Source organism: Mustela putorius, unplaced genomic scaffold (genome assembly GCF_011764305.1).
Source record: "Mustela putorius furo isolate JIRA1106 unplaced genomic scaffold, ASM1176430v1.1 tig00003949_pilon_pilon_pilon, whole genome shotgun sequence".
Classification (NCBI taxonomy): Eukaryota; Metazoa; Chordata; class Mammalia; order Carnivora; family Mustelidae; genus Mustela; species Mustela putorius.
Genome location: NW_025422093.1, coordinates 7,986,752 through 8,012,350, shown reverse-complemented (window position 1 = coordinate 8,012,350; position 25,599 = coordinate 7,986,752). Strand labels below are relative to the sequence as shown.

General features: G+C 39.5%; 1 protein-coding gene across 6 annotated transcripts in view; it reads right to left on the bottom strand.

The window, feature by feature from the left end:
* Nucleotides 1-24,630, bottom strand: part of FAM13C (family with sequence similarity 13 member C) — a 142,349-nt gene extending 117,719 nt beyond the window's left edge. For 5 of the 6 annotated variants that reach the window (XM_004765652.2, XM_004765653.2, XM_004765654.2 and 2 more), the window contains exons 1-3: nucleotides 24,041-24,211; nucleotides 18,775-18,831; nucleotides 14,848-15,043 (exon numbers count right to left, since the gene is read on the bottom strand). In XM_004765652.2, coding sequence (XP_004765709.1) covers nucleotides 14,848-15,043; nucleotides 18,775-18,831; nucleotides 24,041-24,102 — 315 coding nt within the window. In that variant the 5' untranslated portion in view covers nucleotides 24,103-24,211. The other variant, XM_045069872.1, reaches the window with a different exon arrangement.
* Nucleotides 24,631-25,599: the final 969 nt, after the last annotated feature.

Below are 25,599 nucleotides of genomic sequence, written 5' to 3'. Positions count from 1 at the left end.
ACTCCTCAGAAAAGCACTCCTGTCCCATCTGAAAAAAATTTAGTTACATGAAACCTACAAAACCACATCCCAACCACAGCTCTCAGCCAACAAAGCCCCTGACGTTAATGGCAAAGATATATCATGGAAAATATCTCTATTTCCCTCCCGTCACTCCTCAGTGAGTGCAGGAAGAAATCCCTCTGCAATTTATTCCATTATTTAAATTTTCGTATCTTTCTTCTTATCCTAACAAATGAAAGGAATGTTTGATCCTTTTTCCTCCTGAGCCCAGCCAGGTCTTACCTCCAAGGCCCTAGACACATTCACAATATGTGATAATCTATTTGGTACCCACATACCAACATATCTATCCAAATCAACAGAAAGCATAAATCAATTTTCAATACAACTGTAAGAAGATGTGATACTCAGGAATACCATTCAGTTAGTCATTCAATTTGTGTGGCCTTGAGTAATTTACTGAACTTCTCTGTGAAAAGGAATGAGTACCAAGACCTCGAAGAGTGGTTGTGACAATTAAATGAATATTAGAGACAGCACTCAAGACAAAGCTGTGCACATGGTCACTGCACTTAATATGGTATTGTATTCTTGGGGCATCTGGGTGGCACAATGGTTTAAGCATCTGCCTTTGGCTCAGGTCATGATCCCAGGGTCCTGGGATCGAGCCCCGCATGGGGCTCTCTGCTGAGCAGGGGAATCTGCTTATCTCTCTCCCTCTGTCCCGTTCATGCTCTCTCTCCTGCTCACTCTCTCTCAAATAAATAATAAAATCTTTTAAAAAATGGTGTTGTATTCTTGGAAGCTGCTGAGGGTAGATCACATGCTTTCTCACCATACACATGCGCGCGTGCGCGCACACACATACACACATACACAGAGTTAACTGTGAGGTTATGGATGAGTCAATTATGTTGATCTTGGCAATCATTCTATACCACATATATATGTATATCAAATCATCACCTTGTACACTTTAAATGCATACAATTAAATTTGTCAATTGATTCCTCACCAAAGTTAAAAAAAACAATAAAATAAAGACAAGGCCGTGCATGGTAATTACCATGCAAGCTCTCTACTCTGTCAGTCTTCTTAATGCCCCATATCTCTCCAAACTCTTGCCAGATCCTCTAGAGTATTGGGGAGCCACCCAATACACAGTCTAACTTTAGGAAGCTCCTTATATTAGTTCCTATGGCTACTGAAACAAGTTACCATAACTTGGTAGCTTAAAACAACAGAAATGTATTCCCTCACAGCTGTAGAGGCCAGAAGTTCGAAACCAAGAGTCAGCTGGGCCACACTCTCTCTAAGGCTCCAGGGAAGAATCTTTCCCTGCCTTTTCAGGTCCAAGTGGCTCCTGTCAGTCATTGGTTGTGGTGGCCTGACTCTAATCTGTGCCCTCATCTTCATATGTCTGTCTTCCCTGAATGTCCCTCTGTGTCCATTCCTTTTCTCACAAGGACACCAATCATTGGCTTTAGGGCCCACCCAAAATCCAAATTTTTACCTAACTTAAATCTGCAAAGACCATATTTCCAAATAAGGTCACATTCTGAGGTTCCAAGTGAACATGAATTTTGAAAAGGTACTATTCAACCCAGTACACAATTCAACTTAACAAGAGGAGAAATACAGGCCTCTCAGGGACACACAGTCCAGCACCACTGATGAAACACCATGATACTGAGCCTAGTTTGGAAAAATCAAGCAAAATTAATGGATGGTTTTGTAAAGGAAGGGATATTAGTGAAACTAACAGGTTAAGAAGCAAACAAAAAGGCAGGCCATCTCTGAAATAGAACATAAGTCCCAAAATCACTAAAGCTGAAAAGCTGACATTCAAGTCATCCATTTTGAAGTAAGGAGACGGAAGATAATACGTATGTGTGTCAAAAACACACTTTTTAGTCTTACTGGCAATGGATAAACCTCCTTGTAATGATTACAACATTAAAAGGCTCTGAGATAAATCACATTTAGCAATTACCTCACAAATAAATAAGAGTAAGCCAAAACAAACAAACTTAGCAACAAAATGTCTTCAGTTACAGCACTGCCATCAGATACTTGCAATAAATTCTAGATGTGTCATTTTGGGAATTTTTACCAAATAATAAAAATTTCAATGACAGAAAATAAAATAATGCTCAAATATGCTTTCAGCTACTGCATTTTCTGCTGGTTCTTCCAGAGGTTTTGTCATGTTAGGAACCAATCCCTGAGTTCCTACTTTGCTTTTTAGCATAAGGTGGAGGTGTGATTGTTAGAGATTTAATAAGGAGTGAAATAGTTTCTTTTTTCTCTGTTTCCATCCTGACATTGCAAGCTTTGCGCAGTGGCAGTATCGTAGCCAATGAGGTTTATCCATCCTGACATTGCTCATTAGGTAAAAGGCTACAGCTGTCAAATTCTTTATTAGTAACCAGTAAAACAATAAACAATGTTTTAAAAGGAACCCTAAATCATTCATATTTGCCTGTGTTTTATTTAGAGCTAAACTAATTCAGTCTTCTGGTGAATTATTTTGTCCTTCAGGGAGAGCAATATCCAGGTCTTCAGAATACCAGGCTCTCTGGTTCCTAAACCAAGTGTCAGTTTCAGTTTCTGGCAATGCTGAGGGAGAAACTGAGAGGGAAGAAGTGGGAGAGAATCCCTCCTGTGGATCCATATGATTTTCCTCTCTTGGTTTTTAAGTCTAATAGGTCACGCGTTTAGTACAGTTGGTGTTTACTGGGTTAAAACTCACAAAAAATTTGGGTTGCCTGGCTGGCTCAGTTGGTTGAATGTCTGACTCCTGATTTGGGCACAGGTCATGATCTCAGTCATGAGATGGAGGCCAATGTCGGGCTCCGCACAGGGCGTAGAGTCTGCTTTGGATTCTCTCTGTCCCCCTCCCTCTGTTCCTACACACAGCCTCCTTCTCTCTCTCTCTCCGCCCCTACCCACTTATGCACTCTCTCTCTTAAAAACAAACAAACAAACAAAAACACTAAAATCCAACCACACCCCTCCCACACTGACGTATTGTTCAAAAGAGCTTAAAACTTCAACAGTATTCCTTTGGTTACAGAATGTTACAGCTGAAAAGCCTAAAAATCTACCATTGGGATGTTCTTTTCTATTGGGGATGTCCCTGCCACATGGCAATATTACCAAGCTAAGCAATCGGAATATTTTATTTCATAGTATTAATGAACAAAAGAAGCGAAGCAGAGCATCTTTGTTTTAGGGGGTTGTGGGAATCCCCTAACTGTGGCTACAACTGACTACAACAGTAAAAGTGGCTACAACAGTAAAAGTTGCAGAGGGCTCAACTATAAAAAAAGATTCATAACAAAACCAAGCTGGACATTGTTGAGTGAGAAAGCTAAGTTCGATCATGAATAAAAGACCACCAGTGACCTGGGTCTGGAGGCAACTACATAGTAAAGTAATGCTCAAAATAGTAAAGCATCCTTGTGTATGACACTGGGCTCAGTCTAGAGCAGCAGTTTTCAAAGTAGTCATTCCCTGCCTGGCCACTTATCTCCGGTAGCAATAATGCTCAAATATGACACTCTTGTAGTCTGTGTCTTCCATTAGTAATATTGTCTTTGATCATTTTAACACAGAAGCTGGCTCATCAAAGTCAGCCTTTCCATTGACTTGATAACAGCCACTGTTCATGGCAAGTAGGCTCCAGTGGGATAAATGGTCTGCAGACGTCAAGGGCAGATTTTCAAACTTTTTTGCCCTTCTATCCAATTTTTAAGAGTTTATCATCCCTAAAGAGTGGGCTGCTTTTTCCAGGGTGATTTCATGCTGTTCAGATGTTAAAGATATAAAATAATTACTACAGTTTGACTCCTAGACCTGCAGAAGCTGCTGACTTCCCTTCCTATGCCTTCTTTTCCTACTCTAAAAGGGTTGAAGTTTAAAAAAAAAATCCTAATGGCTCAGGCTACAGGCACAACTGGTTACTTTTACCTTTGAAAGAGAAGGTAAGTGAGGTAAGATGTTCATGCCATTCATTTCTGATACAGTTGCCAAATTTAGTAAATAAAACCACATCACATGCAGTTAAATTTGAATGCCAAACAAACAATAAATAATTTTGCAGCATGAGTATGTCCTACTTTTTTTTTTTCTTGCACAAAACTCCTATTCCTATTCAAAACAGTATCTGCATTGGACATACTTATACTACAAAATTATTCCTTTTTTGTCTGAAATTCAAATTTAGCCAGGCATCCCATATTTTATCTGGCAGCTACATCTCTTGAAAAATATGGAGCCTAAAACTGCTTGAGGCTTGAGGTTGATATGTTATGTCTCAGTCCCAAAGTGATATTTAACCATGTTTGATAAAGTTTGGATTGGCAATTCTTAGTTACCCGAAATGTCAGTTCATTATGTTTCTGCTATCCAGACTTCCCAGCTTTGCTTCCAAGCTCCAAAATAGGCTGCGTAAGTCCCTGCTAAGCTGTGTTCTTTGCCTAAAGAACACCCTGCTCTTGGATAAATATCACCAAGTACATGAAGATGTGAATTTGCATATCTGTGTGTATGCTGAAACTCAGTTCCCACATCTGACAATATCCAAATTGTCAAATCTACTTTCTATAGGAAGTATTATTTTTGGATGAGATTTCAAAGTGCCTCTTAAGGAGTGCCTAGGTGGCTCAGTCGGTTAAGCATCTGCCTTTGACTTGGGTCATAATCCCAGGGTTCTGGCATAGAGTCCCACATCCCTCTCCCACTGCCTGCCACTCCCCCTGCTTGTGTGAGCGCGCTCTCTCTCTTTCTCTCTCTCTCTGTTAAATAAGTAAATAAATAAATAAATAAATAAAATCTTTTAAAATGATAATAAAAAATTAAAGTGCTTCTTAATCACATACAACAGGTTTAGCTGGCATAACCCAAAGTCACTGCAATCTTCTGGCAAGAGTAAAACCATAATTATTCCTATATAAAATAATAAAACTAGTGAACTCTGAAGTTTAATTTGGCAAGAGAGGGAAATAGCAGTAACTAAACCTACTTTTTTTCCTGACCATAATGAAGCAGGTATTTAACTGAAGGGGTACTTGTAGAAAATTCCAATTTCTGCTCAAAACAATAAGAGTATGACTGTCCTTTGGTGATACTTCATTAGCTTAATTAATGCTCTTCTTCTTCTTCTAGTCCTTGACATTAATAATAATGCTCGAGTACTGTGGACTAGAAGAGAAAAAGACCAGTTAACTTCTTCTTGCTTGAGGTTATATGCTAGTTTGAACAGACGATGTGGAAGTCATTAGTTCTGCTGGCTAGTAATTCATTAGGGTATATTGGCAGGATTGTATTTCCTAGTCCCTGGAATTATGCAACTATAGTTATGGGAGAAGCACATGACCAGCTCGGGCCAATTACTAAAGACTGTAAATACTGTATGCTGCTGTGTGTATGCAGAAACCATCTAAAGCTCTCTTTTCTCTCTGACTTTGAAAGCAGCAATGTTCAAGACTGACACTGCTAAGTTAGTCTTTAATTGATTGCCATGATCAGACACTTTCTAGGGACCAGTGAAGAAATGTAACATGCAAGAAATGCAGTTTTGCTTTAACTACCATGTATTTTTCTTCAAACTGCTAAGGTTTTGAGTTATTTCTTATTGCAGCATAACACAGCCTGGCCTAACTCAGAGGGAATGCAATTTTTGAGGTTTCAGTACATATCCGGCCCAATGAGGCTTTTAAACATTCTATATACAATTTTTAGCCCCCTGAACCTTGTTGAATGTTTAAGGTTAAATCATCATCACTTTTAATTCCAAACAAACTCTTAAGGTAGGTACAAAATATCATCTCTTCTTTACCGATGGAAAACACTCAAAGAGTTGGTAAGTAAATGCCTAAAGTCATAGACAAAGTAAGTGGCTGAGAAGAAATTTGAACCCATAACCATGTGGACCTAAAACCGTGCTTTTTACTACCTCACTATACTACCATGCAAGTAATTAGCCCAGAGGGACAAGATTTGGAACCCCATAGAGAGGAAGCAGGTGCCAAAAGGGACAAAGATGTCCCATGGATATCACTCTTCTTTCCATGCATTGGTAGGTCTCGACTATGGACTGAATTTATAAGGCTATATAATGTTAGAAACCATCGTTAGAACAACGTCATGAAAATGGAAAGTTCTTTAATTCAGAATTTATTTATCTATGCAAAAGATGCAGGCATAACAAGACAATTTGGAGCCATTCTCTGTGGAATCCATTTGCATATCTGTTAAATATTCCAGACAGCATATAAGTAGAGATCAGTTCTTGCCATTCTCTGTTGCTACACTCAGAAGAACCAATACCATCAATAGCTTCTTCATTTTTTTAAGGGGAATTCTTCTGTAGCTTCTATTATAGGTGGAATATTAATTAGATATTGGGGACTCGAGTACTACAATACCAAACTTTCAATTTTCCCATTGCTTGTAAACTTGTCTCAAACCAGTTATGTTGTTTTGAACACAAACTCCATCTGGGTGACATTTCTTTTTAACTTTTGAGATTTAATGCCGAGACAAATAAATCAACTCGCTTAATTCTGAGATTCCTTCATGTCAGTAGATAAGCAGAATACATTTGTATATTTCAAAAAAAAATTAAGTTATTTTACAGATATTCCAGTTTCCCTTCTAAAAATATCTTTTTCCATAAGCTTAGTCATTTAACAATAGATCGGTTATTAATTCAAAGAGACATATCGGAATCTGATGCACCGTGAGAAACCAGGAACCCAGACATCAACTTAGACAGCCTCACTTTGAAAGACACAGAATTTCTCAGATTTCCGTCCTCCCTGAATCTCAATCATTTTACTATTAGAGAAGTGAAGAGGTACTTGGAAAATAAACCTGGAGGAACACCTTTCTTTCTGACCAGTAAAAAATATTCCAAAAAATCTATAGCAGGAATTGAAGTAAAACTCCGCAATGCAGCTGCAAAACCAAACAAGAGAAATAATGCAACATAAACTCATGTGTCAAAACAATTATCTAAGGCCAATTGCCAGAAGCACAGTGAATTCATCCTTTTGACACACTCCAAAGAACAAGCCCTCGAAGGCATATTCAAAACTTAAATGTCTTCCTATCACTGAAAAGCGAGTGAAATTCTGTTGGAAGTTCATTTTAGCTTTCTGGTGCTCTCAATTTCAAAGTCAATCAGCTGTACTAGTTTTCTTGCTTTATAGTTTGCACTTGCTTAGTGGTTCAATAACACATTTAGAAAAATATACATAAAGCAGATCCATGATTAAAAACAGAATCTTAGTTCCTCTGGGGGGAAAGGGGGGATGACCCAGAATTAAATATTGTCTTTTAATGTTGAGTCTAACACAGAAAGAATTAGACCTAGACTCTCCAAAAATAGAAATATAGTAAATACTTCATTGTTAGGTTATTTTGCCTGAAAAATATTTAGGGGGTTTTCATTTCCGCAGAAAAATTAAAATGCAAATTTCACAATCAGACCTGGATTCCTTTCCAGCCTCTTAACACATCTACTGGAGCCAAATGGAGGAAACCTAATGCTGATGTACACCAGACGGAACAGCTGGTCTCCCCAAGGAAGTGGATTAGCAGCATGATTCAGTACACAGCTCACTGCAGAAAAGCTCTCTATATAGCCTCCCAGTTTTTGTCTTCTGCTAAAATAGCCACCAGAGGGAAGGACAGAAGGTTGGTGTATTGCCTGATGCCAGCTGGTAGGAAATGAAGATGGGAAGACTTAATCTACCAATGCTAAAGCTAAATGCCCTCTGGATAGTTATGAGGTCCTATGCAGTCCTATGCAGGTCCTTGGTTCTGTTAGTCAAATCCAATGATCCCCAAATCAGGTTGTCAGGGATTAATACTATAGTAATATAGAATTCTTTTTAACTTTTCACAAAATATTACACTACCTATAATCTACTGTCTTTTTAAAGACTGGAAATGTTGGGGTGCCTGGGTGGCTCTGTCTGTCTTCAGCTCAGGGCATGATCCCAGGGTCCTGGGATTGAGCCCTGCAGCTGACTCCCTGCTCAGCGGGAAGCGCACTTCTCCCTCTCCCACTCCTGCTTGTGTTCTCTCTCCCACTGTGTCTCTCTCTGTCAAATAAATAAATAAAATCTTTAAAAAATAAAAATAAATAAAAACCGGAAATGTTACTTTTAATCAGTTGGGGAATGTCAATAAATGTAGATTTTATTAAATATGGGTTTATACATTTTTATTGAATAATCAGGGAAGAGTGAATACAAGAAATTAATGTGAAACAAATAGTCTAGAAAAAGGTAGATATTATATGAAGAACAGAAAAGGCTCATCAAGACTGGTGGTCATACATAATAAATAGAAAGTATGCATGGAGGGAGTCTCACAGTAAATCAGCCCCAAAGTTTTCCAGGATGACAAACTACCCAGATATTCTAGACAGGAGAGATGAAAGCTCCAGAGATCACTGTTAGTCACAATGAGATATAATAAGACACACGTGCAATTTTATTGAGATATAAATGACAATAACATTATATTAGATTCAAGTGTACAACAAAATAAGTCAGTATGTATATATATATATACATACTGACTTATGTATATGTATATACATAAGTATATATATATGTATATATATATGACTTATGTATATATATATATATATACATATATATATATGCCACAATGCCACGTTAACGTCTATCACCATACATAGTTATAATTTTTCTTCTTGTGATAAAAACTTTTAAGAACTACTCTCTTAGCAATATTCATAGTAACCACGCTGTATACTATATCCCTAGGACTTATTTATTTTCTATCTGTAAGTCTAAATTTTTTAACCATCTTTACCTATTTCATCTACCTTCCATATTTTATGTAATATATCACAAAATATTATAACAAATATAATCTATTGCCTTCAATAAGTTCTCCTCCCTAGAAAGAGTAATAATCTACTTTGATGAAGAATTTCTGCTTTAACACAAATACATAAGTCCTATTTTATCTCCAAATTAATCATATCAAACCATCAATAAAACCTGACCTTTCAGAAGACAAGACATTGAATGGTTCTTTTCCAAGCCTTTTTTTTTTTTTTTATAGCCCACCATCTAAGGAAGGCAGGGCTAAATAAGCAGCAAAGAAAATTGCAACTGATCTTGGTTTAAAATAGTCTCGTTATTTTTAATATCTTAAATTCTTTGAGGACATTCTTGCATGGTCTTCTAATTCTTGGACTTTCATTGGATCAGCAAATACACATAAGTGACTTGCCCTTCTTCTTTTAAATCACTCATATATAGTGAGTATAAAATTAAATCTCAGATTCTGCTACTTTCACCCAGGGCTCCTCAGAGAAATGGCAAGATCAGGAGGAAAGCTGCTCAGAGTTAGATTTAAATCTGATGCTACAAAAACAAAATCTCTAAATCTGACTTTGGGATTGATCGGAAAGGTATGAAAGATCAAAACTTTCAAGAACTACCATCTTCTCCCTTATCCATATCTCCATTTCCAACCTGATTAGGATCAGATTGAGGATCTACTCTGGGGTGCTGAATACAAACTTTTTGATAAGAGAACCCAGAATGGCAATAGCTAAACATTTATGGTTCTGTTCAGCTAGCTGTCAAACAGGTTATTTTTAAGTCATAATGGTTGTGCCCACAGGGTCTTCACAGGTGCTTTTAGGGACTGATGATCAGAGCAAACCAGTCAGAACTGTGTCTTGAAGGTGACAAGTGTTGGGTAGGATTTGAAGTATAAGCCTCAGTACCCCCAAATAAGTCCAGCTTCACAAACAGAACCACTGTCTGAACCTCAGTGCATGGTAAATCTGCTTAATGTTACATTTATCCTGTGACTGAAACTCTTATGAAATAGCTCTATCAACTTCTGTATTTGTTCAAGTCCTTATGGGATTTTGCCTAATGATATTAACCAACAACACTATAGTATTATCAGGGATAATTATAGTTCTCATTTAAAATGCGGACTTGTTCACATTTGAATCTAGCATCATCCAAGCTAGAGTTTTTCAATCAGAAGTGTGTATCAGACTTTCCTATGGAGTTTAATAAAAATTGCATTATAAAAATCTGCATTAATAAAAATGCAGATGTCTAGGACATACACCAGACTTAGCAAATATTTTTCTTTACATTCTTGGCATGTTCTTTCAAGATTATTATATCTCTAGGTTTTTCCCTCTGTAAAAATTACACTTACCTATTTTTGTACAATCAGAAGTAAACTCCCTGATTTCTTTAAAAATAGATTTACTCATTATCCTTTGAAACATTCTGTCTAATTTGGGGGCAATGATTTTATTATTTGCATGTCACATCTCTTCATTATTCTTATTATGAGCTCTCATCAGACTTTTCACATTTGAAAATGATCTGTAAGTTAATCACAACCCGTTTCAGTTTCTGTCATCTATACATGTTTGTTTTCCTTAGATGCTTGCCTGCAGGTTCTACTACCAGCTTCAAGCCAGAGTTTTCAACTAAAAATACTTTCAACAGTCCCAGATGCTTCAAACAGTTGACATTTTCAAGGACAGACTCTTGGGTACAGGAATCTGATGACTCCAATAGGCTGAGTCAAGATTTATAAAACTTTCATCAAGACAGCTTTATGCTCCTGCTAACCCAAGATCAACAGGAACAAAAAATAACTGCATAAGACTAAATGCACTGATAAGGGAAATTTTACTATAGTTTTTTGTTTAGAATATTGTTATTTTAATGTTCTGTTTACTGGATCTATGAGACAGTCCTTTCTCTACTTCATCTCACAATGTAGTAGATTCTTGTATTAGCTATATTTTATTATTTTCTGTATTTTTGATGCCCTGGTCTCTAGAGCCCCACTCACTGGAAAGTACATTCTCCTAGGGCTAGCCAATTCTTAGAACATAAATGACTTGCACAGGAGTGAACCTTTCACATGTAAACTAACCAATGCAGAGTCCATACTTGGAACCAACTCTTCCATCTGGCTCATACACTCCAGAGGCAATATTCCTCTGCCTTAATAATCTGAACCAGGTACCAGAGAGTCCCTATACCTCAGAATTTACTGAAATGAATCAAACTCATCAATCCTAAGACTACATTACCCTGCCGCACCTTGCCTTTCCCATAGAAACCACATAAAGGCTTCTGCCTTGCTTTTCACCTGTCCCTTCCACTTTCTGACTAACCCTGGTGCTCCTTGGTCCTGCGCAGCATGGCATCCTCCCTTTCCTCTTGAGAATGAGGAGTGGGAATCTTTTCAAAGAATGGTCATCCTCTCATCAGTTGGCCTCACGATTTATGAATAGTAATAATAATAAATCTATATTTTTAAACCATTCCATTTAGGTAAACTGAGATGAAACATTTAAAAGTGATGTCTGAGTCTCACTGACCCCAGAGTTCAGAAACGCACCCTGCATCCTGACCTTTCGCTGCAATGGGGTTAGTTCCTATATTCAATAATAATCTGTTTTCCTTTTTACCAGAATAAAATTGAAAAATCTGTTATGCAACCAAAATCTTGCCTAGAATGCCATCCTGAGAAGGATTTTCATTGAATCATGTAGAACAGACCACCTTTAAGGAACAAAGGCTTTACTTACATAGCCAATGCCTACAGGGGTCTCCTAGGATAACTGACCTGATACCTGGTTTACAGGGCCCAACCTTACAGGTGGTAAAGATGGTCACTTGCTGGAAAGCTAGAAACCTAATGTTATTTTGTGGATCTCAAGAAGAGAGTAGTATATTCAAATGCATAGGTACTGCAGTTGGAACATAGTGGAGAGAGCTTCTTGAACTTAGCTCCAGACCTTGGGATTGCAAATAATAGAGACATTGAAAGTCCAATCTGAGATCCCCCCATGAAAACTCCCAGAGAAAAGTTAATATTGTAATTATTCAATAGCAAATGACTTTACATTTTGCAAGGCCTATATAGTAAATTGACACTCTTGCAATGCCTATGTAGGCCAAACCTAATGAGACTAGCCTTATTTTGTGATCAAGAATAATCTTTCCTTGAGATTCTTATGATCACAAGAGGTAAGATAAGAATGTAAAGAAAAACTATAAATAAAAACACTATAAATAAAAACTTTAAAATTTAGTGGGTATCTGGGCTAACTCGTCCATCCGGATAATCTTTGCTTTTGTTTTTTTATGACTAGGCTACTTTTACATGGATGAAGACACAAAAGTGAACTTGTAGATACTGATGGCAATGCAAATAATTCCTCATGTCCACGAGAAAGTAACTGATTATCACGTCATGGATATTGTAAGTTTTGCCAATTTTGTGTCCATTTACAAATTTATTTCTGCATTCCTCATCAGACTACAAATATGTGATACTTTGCATTTTCTTTTGAACTGGTTGTACTATCTTACTAATTCCTTTGTTAATTAATAATTTAAACAAAATCTTTGATACACCTTTATCTCATATCTATAGGAGAGTCATGATTATATTCTGTTAAATGTAACTTTTAACAACCAAATAAGATCACACTTAGATTTCACACCAAAAAAAGATGATACAGTCATCTGTACACCTCTCTTAACCAGTTTTGAATTACTCAACACACAATACAGAGTGACTACCACATGATAGAGGTCTAAAGAAAGATAAGAAGGACTAAATCACTGACCTTAAGAAATTTGCTCCTATGGAGCTAACATTTACCCAAACTTTGTCTAGCTTCAGCGGTCAATATCACAAAACTTCAAGGCAGAAAAAAAAATACACTTAGAAAATTCTCCCCAAAGTAATCTTTTCTAAATAGGTAATTACTGGTTAGCAGCACAATATATCCAGCAAAGGGAAAAAAAAAAAAAAAACTCCAAAGTGAAATCATGGGCTTTATATAAAAATTAAAGTATAATTAGTATAAGGGATTAGGTAAATCACTAGACTTCTAGTTGGAAGATCTGCGTACCTTTTCTTAGAAACACTGTGCTTTAATGGAAAAGACCTTCTACTCAAGTTCTTCCAAATCTGTTTAAAGAGGTTATATAATCCCTCTAATCCTTAATTTTTACATTCAAAAAGAAATATAATACCCATTTCATGGGATTGTGTTAAAACATGGTACATGTCTGGAACATAGTAAACACCTGAATACATGTTAGCTGATTTTATTAATAATATTATTTATAGAGTATTTATAGATTCAGTTCTTGTTCAATACTCAACCAATGTTAATTCTCTCTCCCCAAAGAAAATAGGAAGAATGAACTGTTTCATATTTCTCCCCTATATGGAAGATCTAAGATATTATTATCAAAGTTCTCTTTGGAGGGGATCTCATTGTGTGGATAGAGATGTTAGGAAAGAACTAGACATTTTACCTGCAGGCCAGGAGTCCAATGCTGTACTATAAGCAAAGATAATACAAGCATATCTTTCCCCAGAAATCTCCCTGTGTTTGTGAACAATGGATTAGAATTACATGCCCCATTAGCATCTTATTAGAAGTGGCAACTGTGTAATTTCTGAGAGCCAGGCTATAGGATGACAAGAAAGAAAACACTCTGGGAGACATGCCAGGTCACCCAATCCTCAAAGTGTCAGAGGAGACCCTTAGCAGGAGATTCAAGATCAGTGCATCCCTAATACCCATCAGACTATGGGAGTAGCACTTTGGGTAACTGTATCCTCCTCAACACCATACTCCTAATCAGATTAAGCATGGGGTGCATTCAGTAATAGGCAGTGTCTCAAGTTCATCATAACTCAAACAGTATTTCGCATTCACTTCTGTCTGAAACTCAACTCAGTTAAAAATAATTACCACCCAGCTTTATGAATGCAAAGGGCACTTTCATTTTATTGCAAAATTAACTGACTAAATAAGAGTTCCTAATACCGAGGAAGAAATGAGCTAAAAATCACAAGACAAATAAAATGACAAGTTCAAATAAGGTGTTCAGCCAAAGGTGTTCTAACAGGAAGATTAACCTGGTGCCCATTTGCTATATAGGACTGGACTTAAAGTTATACAATTAATCTGTTACATGTAGAACCTCCCACATTATTTTTAAGGTTTAAATGTTAACAAAAAAGCAAAGTTAATATTAATGAAACACCCATGTCCCCAAAACTGTATTACAAGTATAATCTCATTAACCTCCTAGTAAGGTAAAAGTGGATTTTATTCATTTAATCTTTTTTTTTAAAGCATCATAAATTATTTAAGGAGTTTTCTAAGATTTAAAAAAATCACATCTTTGCTACATCCCTCTACAACTTGAGAAAATTTTTAAAAATTAGAAAATGTAAATGTACTACCCAAATCGAATGGGAAAAAAAAAATGCTTCATCCATTCAATTAAATACTTACTGACCTCAAAGAACCTGATACTACACACATACAAACAGGCACGTGCGCACTAGAATATTTAACCAAGTCTACTAAAGGGCAGCTAAGGTGAGTGGCTCTGGGTAAATTTGGGATTTTTGATTTGCAAAAAAGAAATCTCCAAGTTTGGGGCAAGAGCTGCATGACCTGGTTAAGCGAAGAATGCTGGAGATCCTCCTCCACTCTCCGCTGCAAGAATGCAGCAGCGCCTCTGAACCACTGTCAAAGCCCAGGATGTAAGGTATCCTTTTGAAGGGGTGCTAGATTACCAGCCTGCTGAGAACCCTCCGCTGGGAGTGCCATCCCTGCGTCCCAGGCCGGAGGTATGGGCACAGACTGGGTCAAGGTCGCTAACCACCTCCTGCAAAAGAACGCCCTCACACTGCCTGCCAGAGCGGTGCCCTCGTGGGAGAAGCACCCACTTGGCAAAGGCCTGGGGAGGTAGAGCCCGCTACCTGGCTTTCTCCGTGGCTCCTCCCGCTCTCCGCCTTGAGCAGGGTCTTGGGCTTCCGGGACTTGAAGTTGCCCATGCTGGGTCGCAGCACGCCGTCCACCTGCACGGGCTGCTCTACATGCTGCTGCGGCGGCGGCGGCGCCGGCTCCTCTAGGAGAGCCCTGGCGTCGGGGTAGTTTTCTTTATTGTCTTCATCTCTAAAACAGGAAAGACCTAATTTAGAAAGCACCCAAAAAAGTAATACACTGCTGCAGGAAAGCAGGGCTGGAACACTCACTGCTGCTCTATTTATATGGTATCTAGCAAAATGTTTAGGGTAGACTTAGTTTCACAGGAATAAGAACCTAAGAAATGTGAATTTCACTGTTTGGATCATTCCACCTTACCTTCTCCTCTTTACAAGTGGATACATACCTTTTTTCTTTTCTTTCTTTCTTTCTTTTTTTTTTTTTTTTTTTTTTTTTTTTTTTTTTTTTTTTTTGCAGTTGTCGCTTTGCGCATGATATCGTATTTGTTCATAATGTTTCACTTAAGGTGCTTTAATGTATGTATTTTTTCTCTGACAAAAATGTGGGATTCGGGCTAGAGATTGTCAGCCCAGTTTTACAGATTAAGACCCTAGAACTCAGGGGCACTTGGGTGGCTCAGGTCATGATCTCAGGGTCAGGAGATCAAGCTCCAGGACAGCTGCAAGCAGGGTGTGGAGCCTGCTTAGGATTCTCTCTCTTCCCCACCCTTCTCTCGAAAAAAAGACAAGAAAAAAAAGGAAAAAAGAAAAAAAAAACTCTAAAACTCAGAGAATAAATGAAGTTCCTGGGAAGAGTTAATTCACCCAGAGACCTGGAGTGCTAACTAGGTCTTCAGTCTCTCCCACATATATGGACTTGATTTAAGGCATGATACTTCCTCCTCGCTGGCATGTTAAGAATCCTCTCCCTACAATTTTCAAAAGCCTCTAGAAGTTTAACAGGGTCTATTTTGATAGGAAACATGATACTTGGATAAAATATAAAACAAGGGCCATGTTTTACCCAACAAAACCATCTGAACAACACCTTCTTTGTGCACTCAAAGATCCTTGTCCAGGTTCCATCGGTGCGGAATTGCTGAGGTGACGAAACGGTCCGGTGTCACCTTCACACAGTTAGTGGTGTCACACACACAGCCACTTTTAACTTTCACAAACCAAGCAAATTCATGCAATATAACCTACTGTTTCAATTTCTTCAAGTAGTGACATAACACTTTTATTTGAAGCCATTAGTCCCTCTTAAATCTAGATGCACTTCTTTTCTAATTTTGCTAAGAATCCAGGGATATAACCAAATGGGGTGTCCTCTTTATACAATTAATATTATCATTCTTTATCCACTGGCAATCATTTGGTACTAGATCATATAATTCTCTAAGGTGACCACTTCCCCTCAGTGGTGTTTTTCCCCCATTCCCTAATCCGAGCATCCATAAAAGATTTTGGTAAGGTCAGATAGGAAGCAATTCCTTGTAGCTCAAGGACACACAAAGCCAAGGGACAAGACCAACAAAGAAAGGACTTGTATGCCCACTGTTCAAGATGCTTTTTCACAAATAAAACAGAGATTAAATTCACTAAACTGATGTCAGGAAGATGAACTCCAGTTAGCCTCTGGGAAAAGATCAAAGCAAACATCAAGGATAGGAATTCTGGAGCATGATCCAGGGTGCAACTGGGCAACGTGTAGAAATAAAACTACATGAAACAGTTAATTTTAAGCCCCTGGACAAACTTTATAATGCCTGGTAAAGGAGAACCCAACAAGTGAAATAATTCTTCAAGTGAAATATTAATAACTGAAAAAAAATTAAACAGAAAGTCAGTGCCAGTGACACTGGTTAATATTTTCCCTTAAAAGTGATTATAATTTATTTATTTACTTACTTATTTACTTATTTTTAGAGAGAGAAAGAGAGAAGTTGGGGAAGGAGTAGAGGGGGAGAGAGAGTGTACTCCGCACTGAGCCAGATGCCTGACGAGGGGTTGATCTCACCACCCTGAGATCGTCACCCTGTGATCACAACCTGAGTGAAACTAAGAGTCCAACGCTCAACCGAGTCACCCAGGCGCTCCAAGATCAATTACAATTTTAAAAATTCTAAGTCACTAATGGATTTGGAAACCAATATCAAACCATAAGCTGGAACTGTACTAGTTCATGTGAAATGCATTTCTCTCACTGGAAACAATGTTCATCCCTGTACTCTATGCTCCTGGGTGAGAAATAAAAGAGAGAACATCTGCCTTTACAGGAAACCTAAATATTCCTTCAAGGAGGATTCTAGAACATTAACATAAGAAAGAAAAACTCATTTTTCAAATCTAAAATGGTTCTTTTGGTAGACTCATCCCTTAAACAATACCTGGACTTCATTTTTATATATTTTCAAGGTGCCCAAATTCACCTCCTTGACTTGAAAAGCAAAGAAGGTTGGTTTGGGGAAGCAAAGAACATCTTTCTCTCATTGTACAAATACCTAGACACAAACAGTCATCTTTAGAAATACACTTCTAACCTGTTACTGGTTTCTCAGAAATCTCCAAAGCAGGAAAGTACAAGTTATATAATTTATGCCACTACTTAGTGGAATCAATCATAACTGGGGATGAGTCTGAAAGATCCCCCCTCTATATTAGTTGCATAGCCTGGGCCACAGCACATCACCTCTCGGACCCTCGGTCATGAGATGGCTCTCTCTACCTGGCAGAGATCATACATGCCCTGTGAAACGCCCACCATACAGAGCAGGCTCAAGGCCACAGCTCAATAAATGGGAGCTATTGTTACTTTAATGGGGTTTTAGTCAAGTGGTTATTTGCAAAGAAAAGACTGAGGGTTCTTTTTAGTCTCCCCAATACCTCCAGGATAAATTCCAGACTCCTTAGTGAGGTACACCAACCCTTTGAAATCAGGTCTTTGTTTATCTCTGGAGCTTTACTTCTTATCACACTTGGCCTCGCTCCCAAATGTTCTCAAGCTTCCTGCCATCCTGAACTTCCTGCTATTCCTACAACTCTATTTTCTCTACCTTCTGTTGACTTTCCAGCAAGCCATTCTTTCTGCTTGGAAGCATCATCTTTTTCTTAGCCTCATATCCTCCACTCGCCCCACCCCACACACACACACATACAAAGTCTTGTGCTACTGTAATTTTCTTCAGGAATCCATCCCAGAATCCTCTCTGGGCTATCTGGTCCTTCTAAATGAATCCTCTGTCTACCTCTAGTAAATGAGCACTTAATGCACTACAGCATCATTGTCTACATGGACTGGTTTCTGGCACACAAAATAGGCCTTCAACAATTGTTTGTTATCCAACAATGGACCTAACAGTCAGAGAGACCTGAGCCCATATTCTGCTGCACAGTAGCTATGTTAGTTTGGATGAGCTATAATCCTTCTGAGCCTCAGTTTCCCCACCTCCAGGAGGAGGAGAAAAACATCGACGTCCTTTCAGTTGTTTAAATTAAATAATAAAATGTATGTGAAAATGCTCTGAACAAAGCAAATGTGGAAGAAATGGTTAACTATGAAGGTTTTGCCATATCATGAACCCCTTGATGACCAAGACCATACTCTAAACACTCAGTGACGTGTTTGGTAAATAAATCTATAACCTCTTCCATAGGGTCTATGATGGGAACACTGAGATGGGATAATCAATCTTGAATTCAGTAGACATTTACTGTGCATTCCCCACATAAAAGGCACTGCCTCGGGTACTAAGGGGACTACCCCAAAATTGACATGACAAAATTTAAGAACTGATATTTTATTATAAGAACTTACACACAAGAACAGCTGATTCTTAGATTCAAAGAAAAGGCTAAATACTCCAGACACACATGGTTTCTGTCCTTCCTAATTAAGAACCAAGCAATAGTGGGTCATACCTGATACTGGAGCAATCAGTCTGGTCTTCATGTAGGGAGGCTGTGTCTTCGTCACACCTGGAGAGAAGGAACAAAACCACATCAGTTCCAACTGTCTGCAGCAGCAGAAGCAACAAGAGTCTAGAATTAGATTAGCACGGTAAACTAAAAAATAGAACAACCCTCACCACTCTCTCTCAAACTAGCTCCAATTCCCAGCATGTGTACATGGTAATGATACCAATGTGGTCATGTTATGTCATCTTAAAAGCTCAGAACCAGAAGTAATACTCTTGTTTCATCCACTTCTCAGCATCACCTAAACTAACAAGATCTTGGCAAGGACCCAGCTGTTCAAAGCACTTGAGGGGACATCTAACACCAAGATTGGTGAGTTCTTCCTGGCTCAAAAAAGAGACTCTACCGCATGCCTCCTGAAATATCCCCTGCTTCAGACTGGCTTATTCCATTGACCTCCAGACTTTTTCAATCCCATTCCTTATCACAAAAGTTCTGGAATAACCCAGTGAAAAATTCATGGCTCTTCTATACTGAAAACTCTGCAGTGTTCCACACTGCTTGGGGGCCTCTAAAGTAGGACCATTCTCTCACTCGAGTGTAGAGCCTTTGTTCTTGTTCTCAGCCATTCCCACTCTCCTCCAGCCTGGAATGCTTTTTCCACCTTCAACTCCTACTCATCCTTCATGGCCCAAGTGAAGTCTCATAAGCTCCATGATATTTCCCAGCCAAGTTCACCCACAGGCCACATACCTACTTTAAAACTTAATACATAAATGTTTACTCTATATTCTGAGATTTTGGTAACCAACTCTATCTTGCCTCACACGGCTATGTAATCCCTCTGTACCTCTGACATCTCTTCAATTAGTTGTTAATTCCATGAAAAGAAATGACTCTTTTTCTAGACACACTGTCCCAGTGCCCACGGTGCAACCCCCAAAGCAGGCATTCAATAAATAATTGAACAGAATCATGAAGTCTGACCCCTCAGCAAGACTGGAAATACTTTAACAAGCATTCCCTGAACATGTACTACCCTTCAGGTACTCGTTAACTATTAGACCTGTGCGTTTCAGACACTTTGGGACTCAGAACGGACCCGTTCATTTTCTATTTCCAATCTGCTGTGGTAGTTTGGTAAAAATGTTGCAGGAATGCCAGATTCCCTTAGAATTAAATGCTTACTCCCTATTTCTGTATTTTCCTGGTCTCAGGTAAGTTACAAACAATTTGGGAGCCAGTACTTCTAAAGGCACAAAGTTGAAAAAGACCTGGACCCTGCTCGGATAGAATGACGATGTAATGAGTGGACAAAAATAAGCACGTATCTACATATATAAATATAACTGAATATCATAATAATGTTCATACTACATGAAATCATTCAAAATTTTTAAATATTCCTTACTTGCAACATTACATAATTTATCTATAGAACAAACTGATATAAGCTCCAGTCTTCTTCCCTTACTGTCCCTTTTCAATTATGCACTTTAAGGAATTAAACAAATGCCATGTAGATCCTAACTCTCTCTGCCTGCTGAAATATCTTGTTCCTCCTGCCAGCTTAAGAAAAAAATAAATAAGTCAGTCAACTTAACACAGTACTCTTTTTAACAAAATAATTAAATTTTCTTGCTTTCTCATGTTTTTGACTGTCAGTAAACCATTCTGTCCATTTCATGAAAATAACAATTGAATTCATAAGTATTGCCTTGTTCTCCTCTGTTGGAGTCATTCACTTTAATAGATCATCTAGACATTGTAGTGTGAATGAAAATGTTTCCCAATAAAAGTAACCTCGCTAAGTAGAAAAATCAGCAAAGAAGAGAAACCTAGGATTTTTGCTTCCAAAGATCTAGGGTTCAATCAGAGGTTCAACCCTAGAGCTCAACAATACCTATTGTTTGGGAATTTGGCAAGAACTTTTTTTTCTCCCCTTTATTTTATTTATTAACCTTTCTTTTTCAAAGTACAATTAGGTAAAAATGGAAACGGCACCAGAACATACAAAATTGCACATGCTTTCTTAAGGATGAGGCCAAACCCTAATTAATTGATCATATTTTCAGGCCTACTGAATGACTTCAGTTCCTGCTCAAGGAAACACAATTCCTAGGTCACAGATACAGCAATGAAATAGATCTGTCTACAGGCTTATGTGGGCATGTATACCCGCTCCTTTAGTTGAGCCGGGTTATACATTTGCTCTGATGACCAGTAAGTTTTATCGAAGTAACATGTTCTTTGTGACTCTTCTACCGATTCCTTAAACAGGAGCCCCTTGTGCAATGTTGGCCCAGTTGTAAAGCTGGATTCCTCAGTGGCAAACCATATGCAGACATTCCCATTCCGGCAAGAAAACCAGCTCAGACCAAGTGCTCAACTGGTGGGATGCACATGACATCCTGTTCCTGCATTGTAGCCCCAGTACAGGAATTTAAAGACCAATGAGTGTGGGCCCCACAGGTACCTCAGCCTCACTAGATCAGCTAGTCCCTGGGGGTGAGGCCCAGGAACGTGAACTTGTAAACCAGGTTGCCTCCCAAACACATACAAACATAACAAGTATGATTCTAAGAAGTTTAACACTGACCTAAAGTTTTTTACAAAACCCAGATCAGAACTGAGCTAACTCCAACACAATCCCCCATTCTAGGTTCTCCCTTTGGGATAAAGCCTGAGAAACTAGATCTTTCACAAGTCCCAACTCCCTTCCCCAGTTCACATTGATAATCAGTTGATTTTGAGAACCACTGCTTCCGATGATAACTAATTCATGGCAAAATTCACTGCTGGCCAGGCTTCATTTCACATATCAGCGTAGCCAGGACAACATAGGAAATGACCGTGGAAAAACAGATGAAAGGGACATGCAGAAGGGAAGGCCAAGGCCACTCTGATCTTGGAAGAATTTGGGTAGAAAAAGAAACTGCACTGGTCCAGAGCTGCCCAGACAATGCCAGGCCTGGGAAAACCTGAGAAGAGAATAAAATCTATCCTTGAATCTCTCCCAATTCCCCTTCCCTTTGACTCTAATAGGACCCCCAATTGGCCAGACTGACCCCTAACAGGCTAGACTACTTGACAACATAATTTAGGTTAAAGCATTAATGACAACTTGAATCTGCCTCCCAGGGCACAAATTTTTTAATTTCCATTTTAATAATGGTCACCACCAGAAACCTTAATCCCAAAGAAATCATCTCTAAGTATAATTTCAGACACTAAGGAAATAAGTGAATGTGGGTAGCAGGAAATAGGAGGTGATGGGGAAAGGCAGGAGAGGAAGTTTTCAGGCAAGTGCTTCCTCCGTGTACATTAAGACCACACCCAAATATTTACTGAGCACCTGCTACATCTGTGTGTCGGGACAGAGATAGCAGTCCTATTGGCTTTGGGGTAATGCCCAAACAACCAAGGAAAATACTTCATGTAACAGAGGAGAAGAGAAAATGTATTATTAGACCATGACAGGTTTTCAACGACACTACTCTGTGTTGTGTTACACCTGCGAAGCTTTTGGTAGGTTTTAAATATGCTCCTTGGGTTTTTAGATTAGCCAGATGGCATTCCAGTTGTCACTCAGGGTCTTTTAAAATAAATCACTGTCACTTCTCTGAAAACAACAACAGGATCTTATGCAATCAGAACTCCTTGAGGAGTGTCCAAAGAAAGGTACCAGCCTTTCCCCAGAATTAAGTGCAAAACCTTTTCAAAAAAATTGTCCATATGAAATCTGGGACTGAGTATCTCCATTTTGAAGCTGCTATGCCCAGGGCTGACTCTGGGGATTCAGCCACACAGGGTTCCAAGAATCAGGAACGGAAAGCACTGGGTGTTTATAAGCCCAGCCCGGGGAGGGGAGCAGCACCTGTGCACCTGAATCAGGAAGTCACAGCCTATCTTTGGCCTGCACATTTTGGCACACATCCCTCCCCCTCTCTCTTTTGGAAAAGCCACAGTTGCAGCAATCTCATTAACAGATGTGGGTCTCCATGAGTATTTCACATGTCATATATTTTATATGACATCTTCTAAAAGTCAAGCCCGGGTTGTTTTTTTTTAAGTAACTCCACTTAAATGAGCCCAAAGCTTGGCACTAAGAGGACAGCTTATCCAAACACAAAAACAAAAGGATGTGGGAAACAAGAGGGCCTGGGAAGCCCTGCAAAATCTCACCCCTCCATCACCGAGTCACTGTGACGTGACACTCTCCTATCTATTCCCACATTTACTTGCTTTTTGGGAAACTTTAGCAAACACTTCCTAAGTTACTGGGCTTTCTGTATCAAACTTGCAGCATTTTTTAAACACAGTTCAGTATAAAAGTTTATATATCCCTTTTTCCTGAAAAGCTGCTGAGTGAGTTCTACCAAGAGGTCCCAGAAGTAAACATCACGAGTTAGTCTAAAGAAAGACTGCTAAATGAAGTGTAGGTATTTAATATATATGTAAATTTTATATAAATTACATATAATATTAGTAAGATATACTACCTATTAATTTATAACATATATGTATCATATTGTATCAGGAAAACATATTAAGGAAGGGATGACAAGAATTAAAACCATGAACTATAAACTGTCTAATAAAAAAATACTATGACTGCTGGCCTTGAGTAAAATATTATACTCCTTCATCCCATGTTCAAATGATATTAGTTGCCCCAATCAGCAGCTTTAACCAGAGGACAAGAAGATGCATTTCTCCTAAGCCAGATCTTTGAGGTCAGAAGACAAAACTGACAAAGGGCACCCAACAAAAGTTCACTGTGTCTTAAAAATCTGTAGACAAGAGAGGATGAGAATAAGTTTAACCCTGTTTATCACATGCTGGAATTTGACTCAAGTCATTTCACATCTATCTCCTATTTGTTGTAAATGTATACAGCCTGCTCCGTGAAAACTGACACCAATGTTGGCAAAATACAACAAAGCTTCCTTTCTGACATGTCAAACAGATTTTGTTAAAAAAAAAAAAAAAAAATCTGAGCTCCAAGAATGCAAATCGTAGAGCACTGAGCTTCTGCAAGCAATTAGCTTGTTATAATATCTCTCCCACAGCTGCTAAAAGGCTAATTCAACCTGTAAAGATTTCTGGGTCCCATCAGTCAGCACCTCTCACGGTCTTCACAGCCCCAGATTACGGGAGACAATGCATCTAATACGAAGAGCGGCTGGGGACGGTGGAAGATACCTTCACGATAGTTGCTTCCAGAGAAAGGCATGCAAGTGTTATTTTAATGGCAAGAATCACTTACTCTGTTACAGCGGTGCTGCTGAAGGAATTATCCTGAAGGCTGAAACAGAAACAAGAAAACATCAGCCAAGTCCGGCCGGGGAGCCGTCTCCCTGATTGCTCTCCGGGAGTTAGAGCATACACACAAACATGGCATTGCAAGGCAAGTCTCAGGGCTCGCCCGGCACGCTCGCTCTACCTTGGGCTGCTGTCTGCACATGCTCGTAACGACACCCCCAGCTGGGGCCCAGCCGCACGGGCGAACCACAAAGCCCGGCAGCCCGCGAGGCTGCGGGGACAGAGTGGGGCGGGGCGGGGCGCGGCGGCAGGGCCCGCCGCGGGCTCCCGGGCTCCCGGGCTCCCCGCAAGGAGCGCCTGGGGAGTCACGGCGACCCCGACCTCGCCAGCCCCGCGCGGCGTTTAATCCAGGCTTCTCGGTGCCAGCCACCCCCGGGTTGGCGATGGGAAAGCCCAGCCGTTTCTGCCTAGGTGCTGAAATCCCTGGGGGACTTGCTTTCTTCCAGACGTCTCCTGCCAATTTTACACAGCTACCCCCTCTAGGGATGGGAGGCTGGCAGAAATTCATCGTCGGGAGGGAACCAGAACCGGGAGGAGGACACAGCTGCTGTTATTGCTGTGTGTGTGTGTGTGTGTGTGTGTGTGTGTGTGTGTGTGTGTGTGTGTGTCTGTGTGTGTGTCTGTGTGTGTCCTGCTTTTCATTGCCCTGGATAAAGAAGAACCTTTGAAGGAGGGCTCACTGCATCACACCCGCGCTCACACCCGCGCTGTTTGCACTGTCATTTCAGCCTCGGAGAGGAAGCGCCCAGGCTCGGACGACAGGGCTGTGAATGAGCCCACGCGGGGCGAGTGGAGGATTTATTCCTGCCTGGCAGGACTGGGGACTGGGGGGGGGGGCGTGTGAGGGGGTGGGGGTTGCTACGCCCATAGTAGCCCGCCTAGGCTGCGTTCCCAAACAGGCTCACAAAGGATGGGAGATGGAATCCACAAAAGCCATCCTCTTTAAAGAAAGGCAGCCCTGTTGGGGGAAGGGAAGGCTGTCAGGCCCCCACTTGCTTCATTCCCCTGGGGATATTTGTCCTGCCCTCTTTCCATTGTTCCTGTCTCCTGCCAGCTTGACCTTGATATAGAATGAACAGTTATCTGTGAAAGATTCTGATTTTAATTCCGGAATTAAGGACATTCCCCAGGCCCCTGTTTAAATTCGACACTCTCAAAAGCAACTGAGGTGGTGTGTTTTAGTCCAAACCATATCAGGAGATGAGTTAATTTACAATAACAAAACAAAACAAAACACCTCAAAATTTTACTTTCGGATAATTAGAAAAATTACCCAAAACTTGATAATAAGGGGGGAAATCACGACCTTGCAGTGTCACACTGAGGCACTGTTTTACAGGTCCACCCAAGGACTGCTTAATTCCCTAGGAAAATACACTTAGATTTGACATTGTTGTTCATTATTGGTTAGACCTCAGACACTGGAGTTAGGTGTTAAGTTGTACATTTTGTCCAATTTGTCTGGAGGAAAATATAACTTCAATGTTTATGGTATTATTGCAT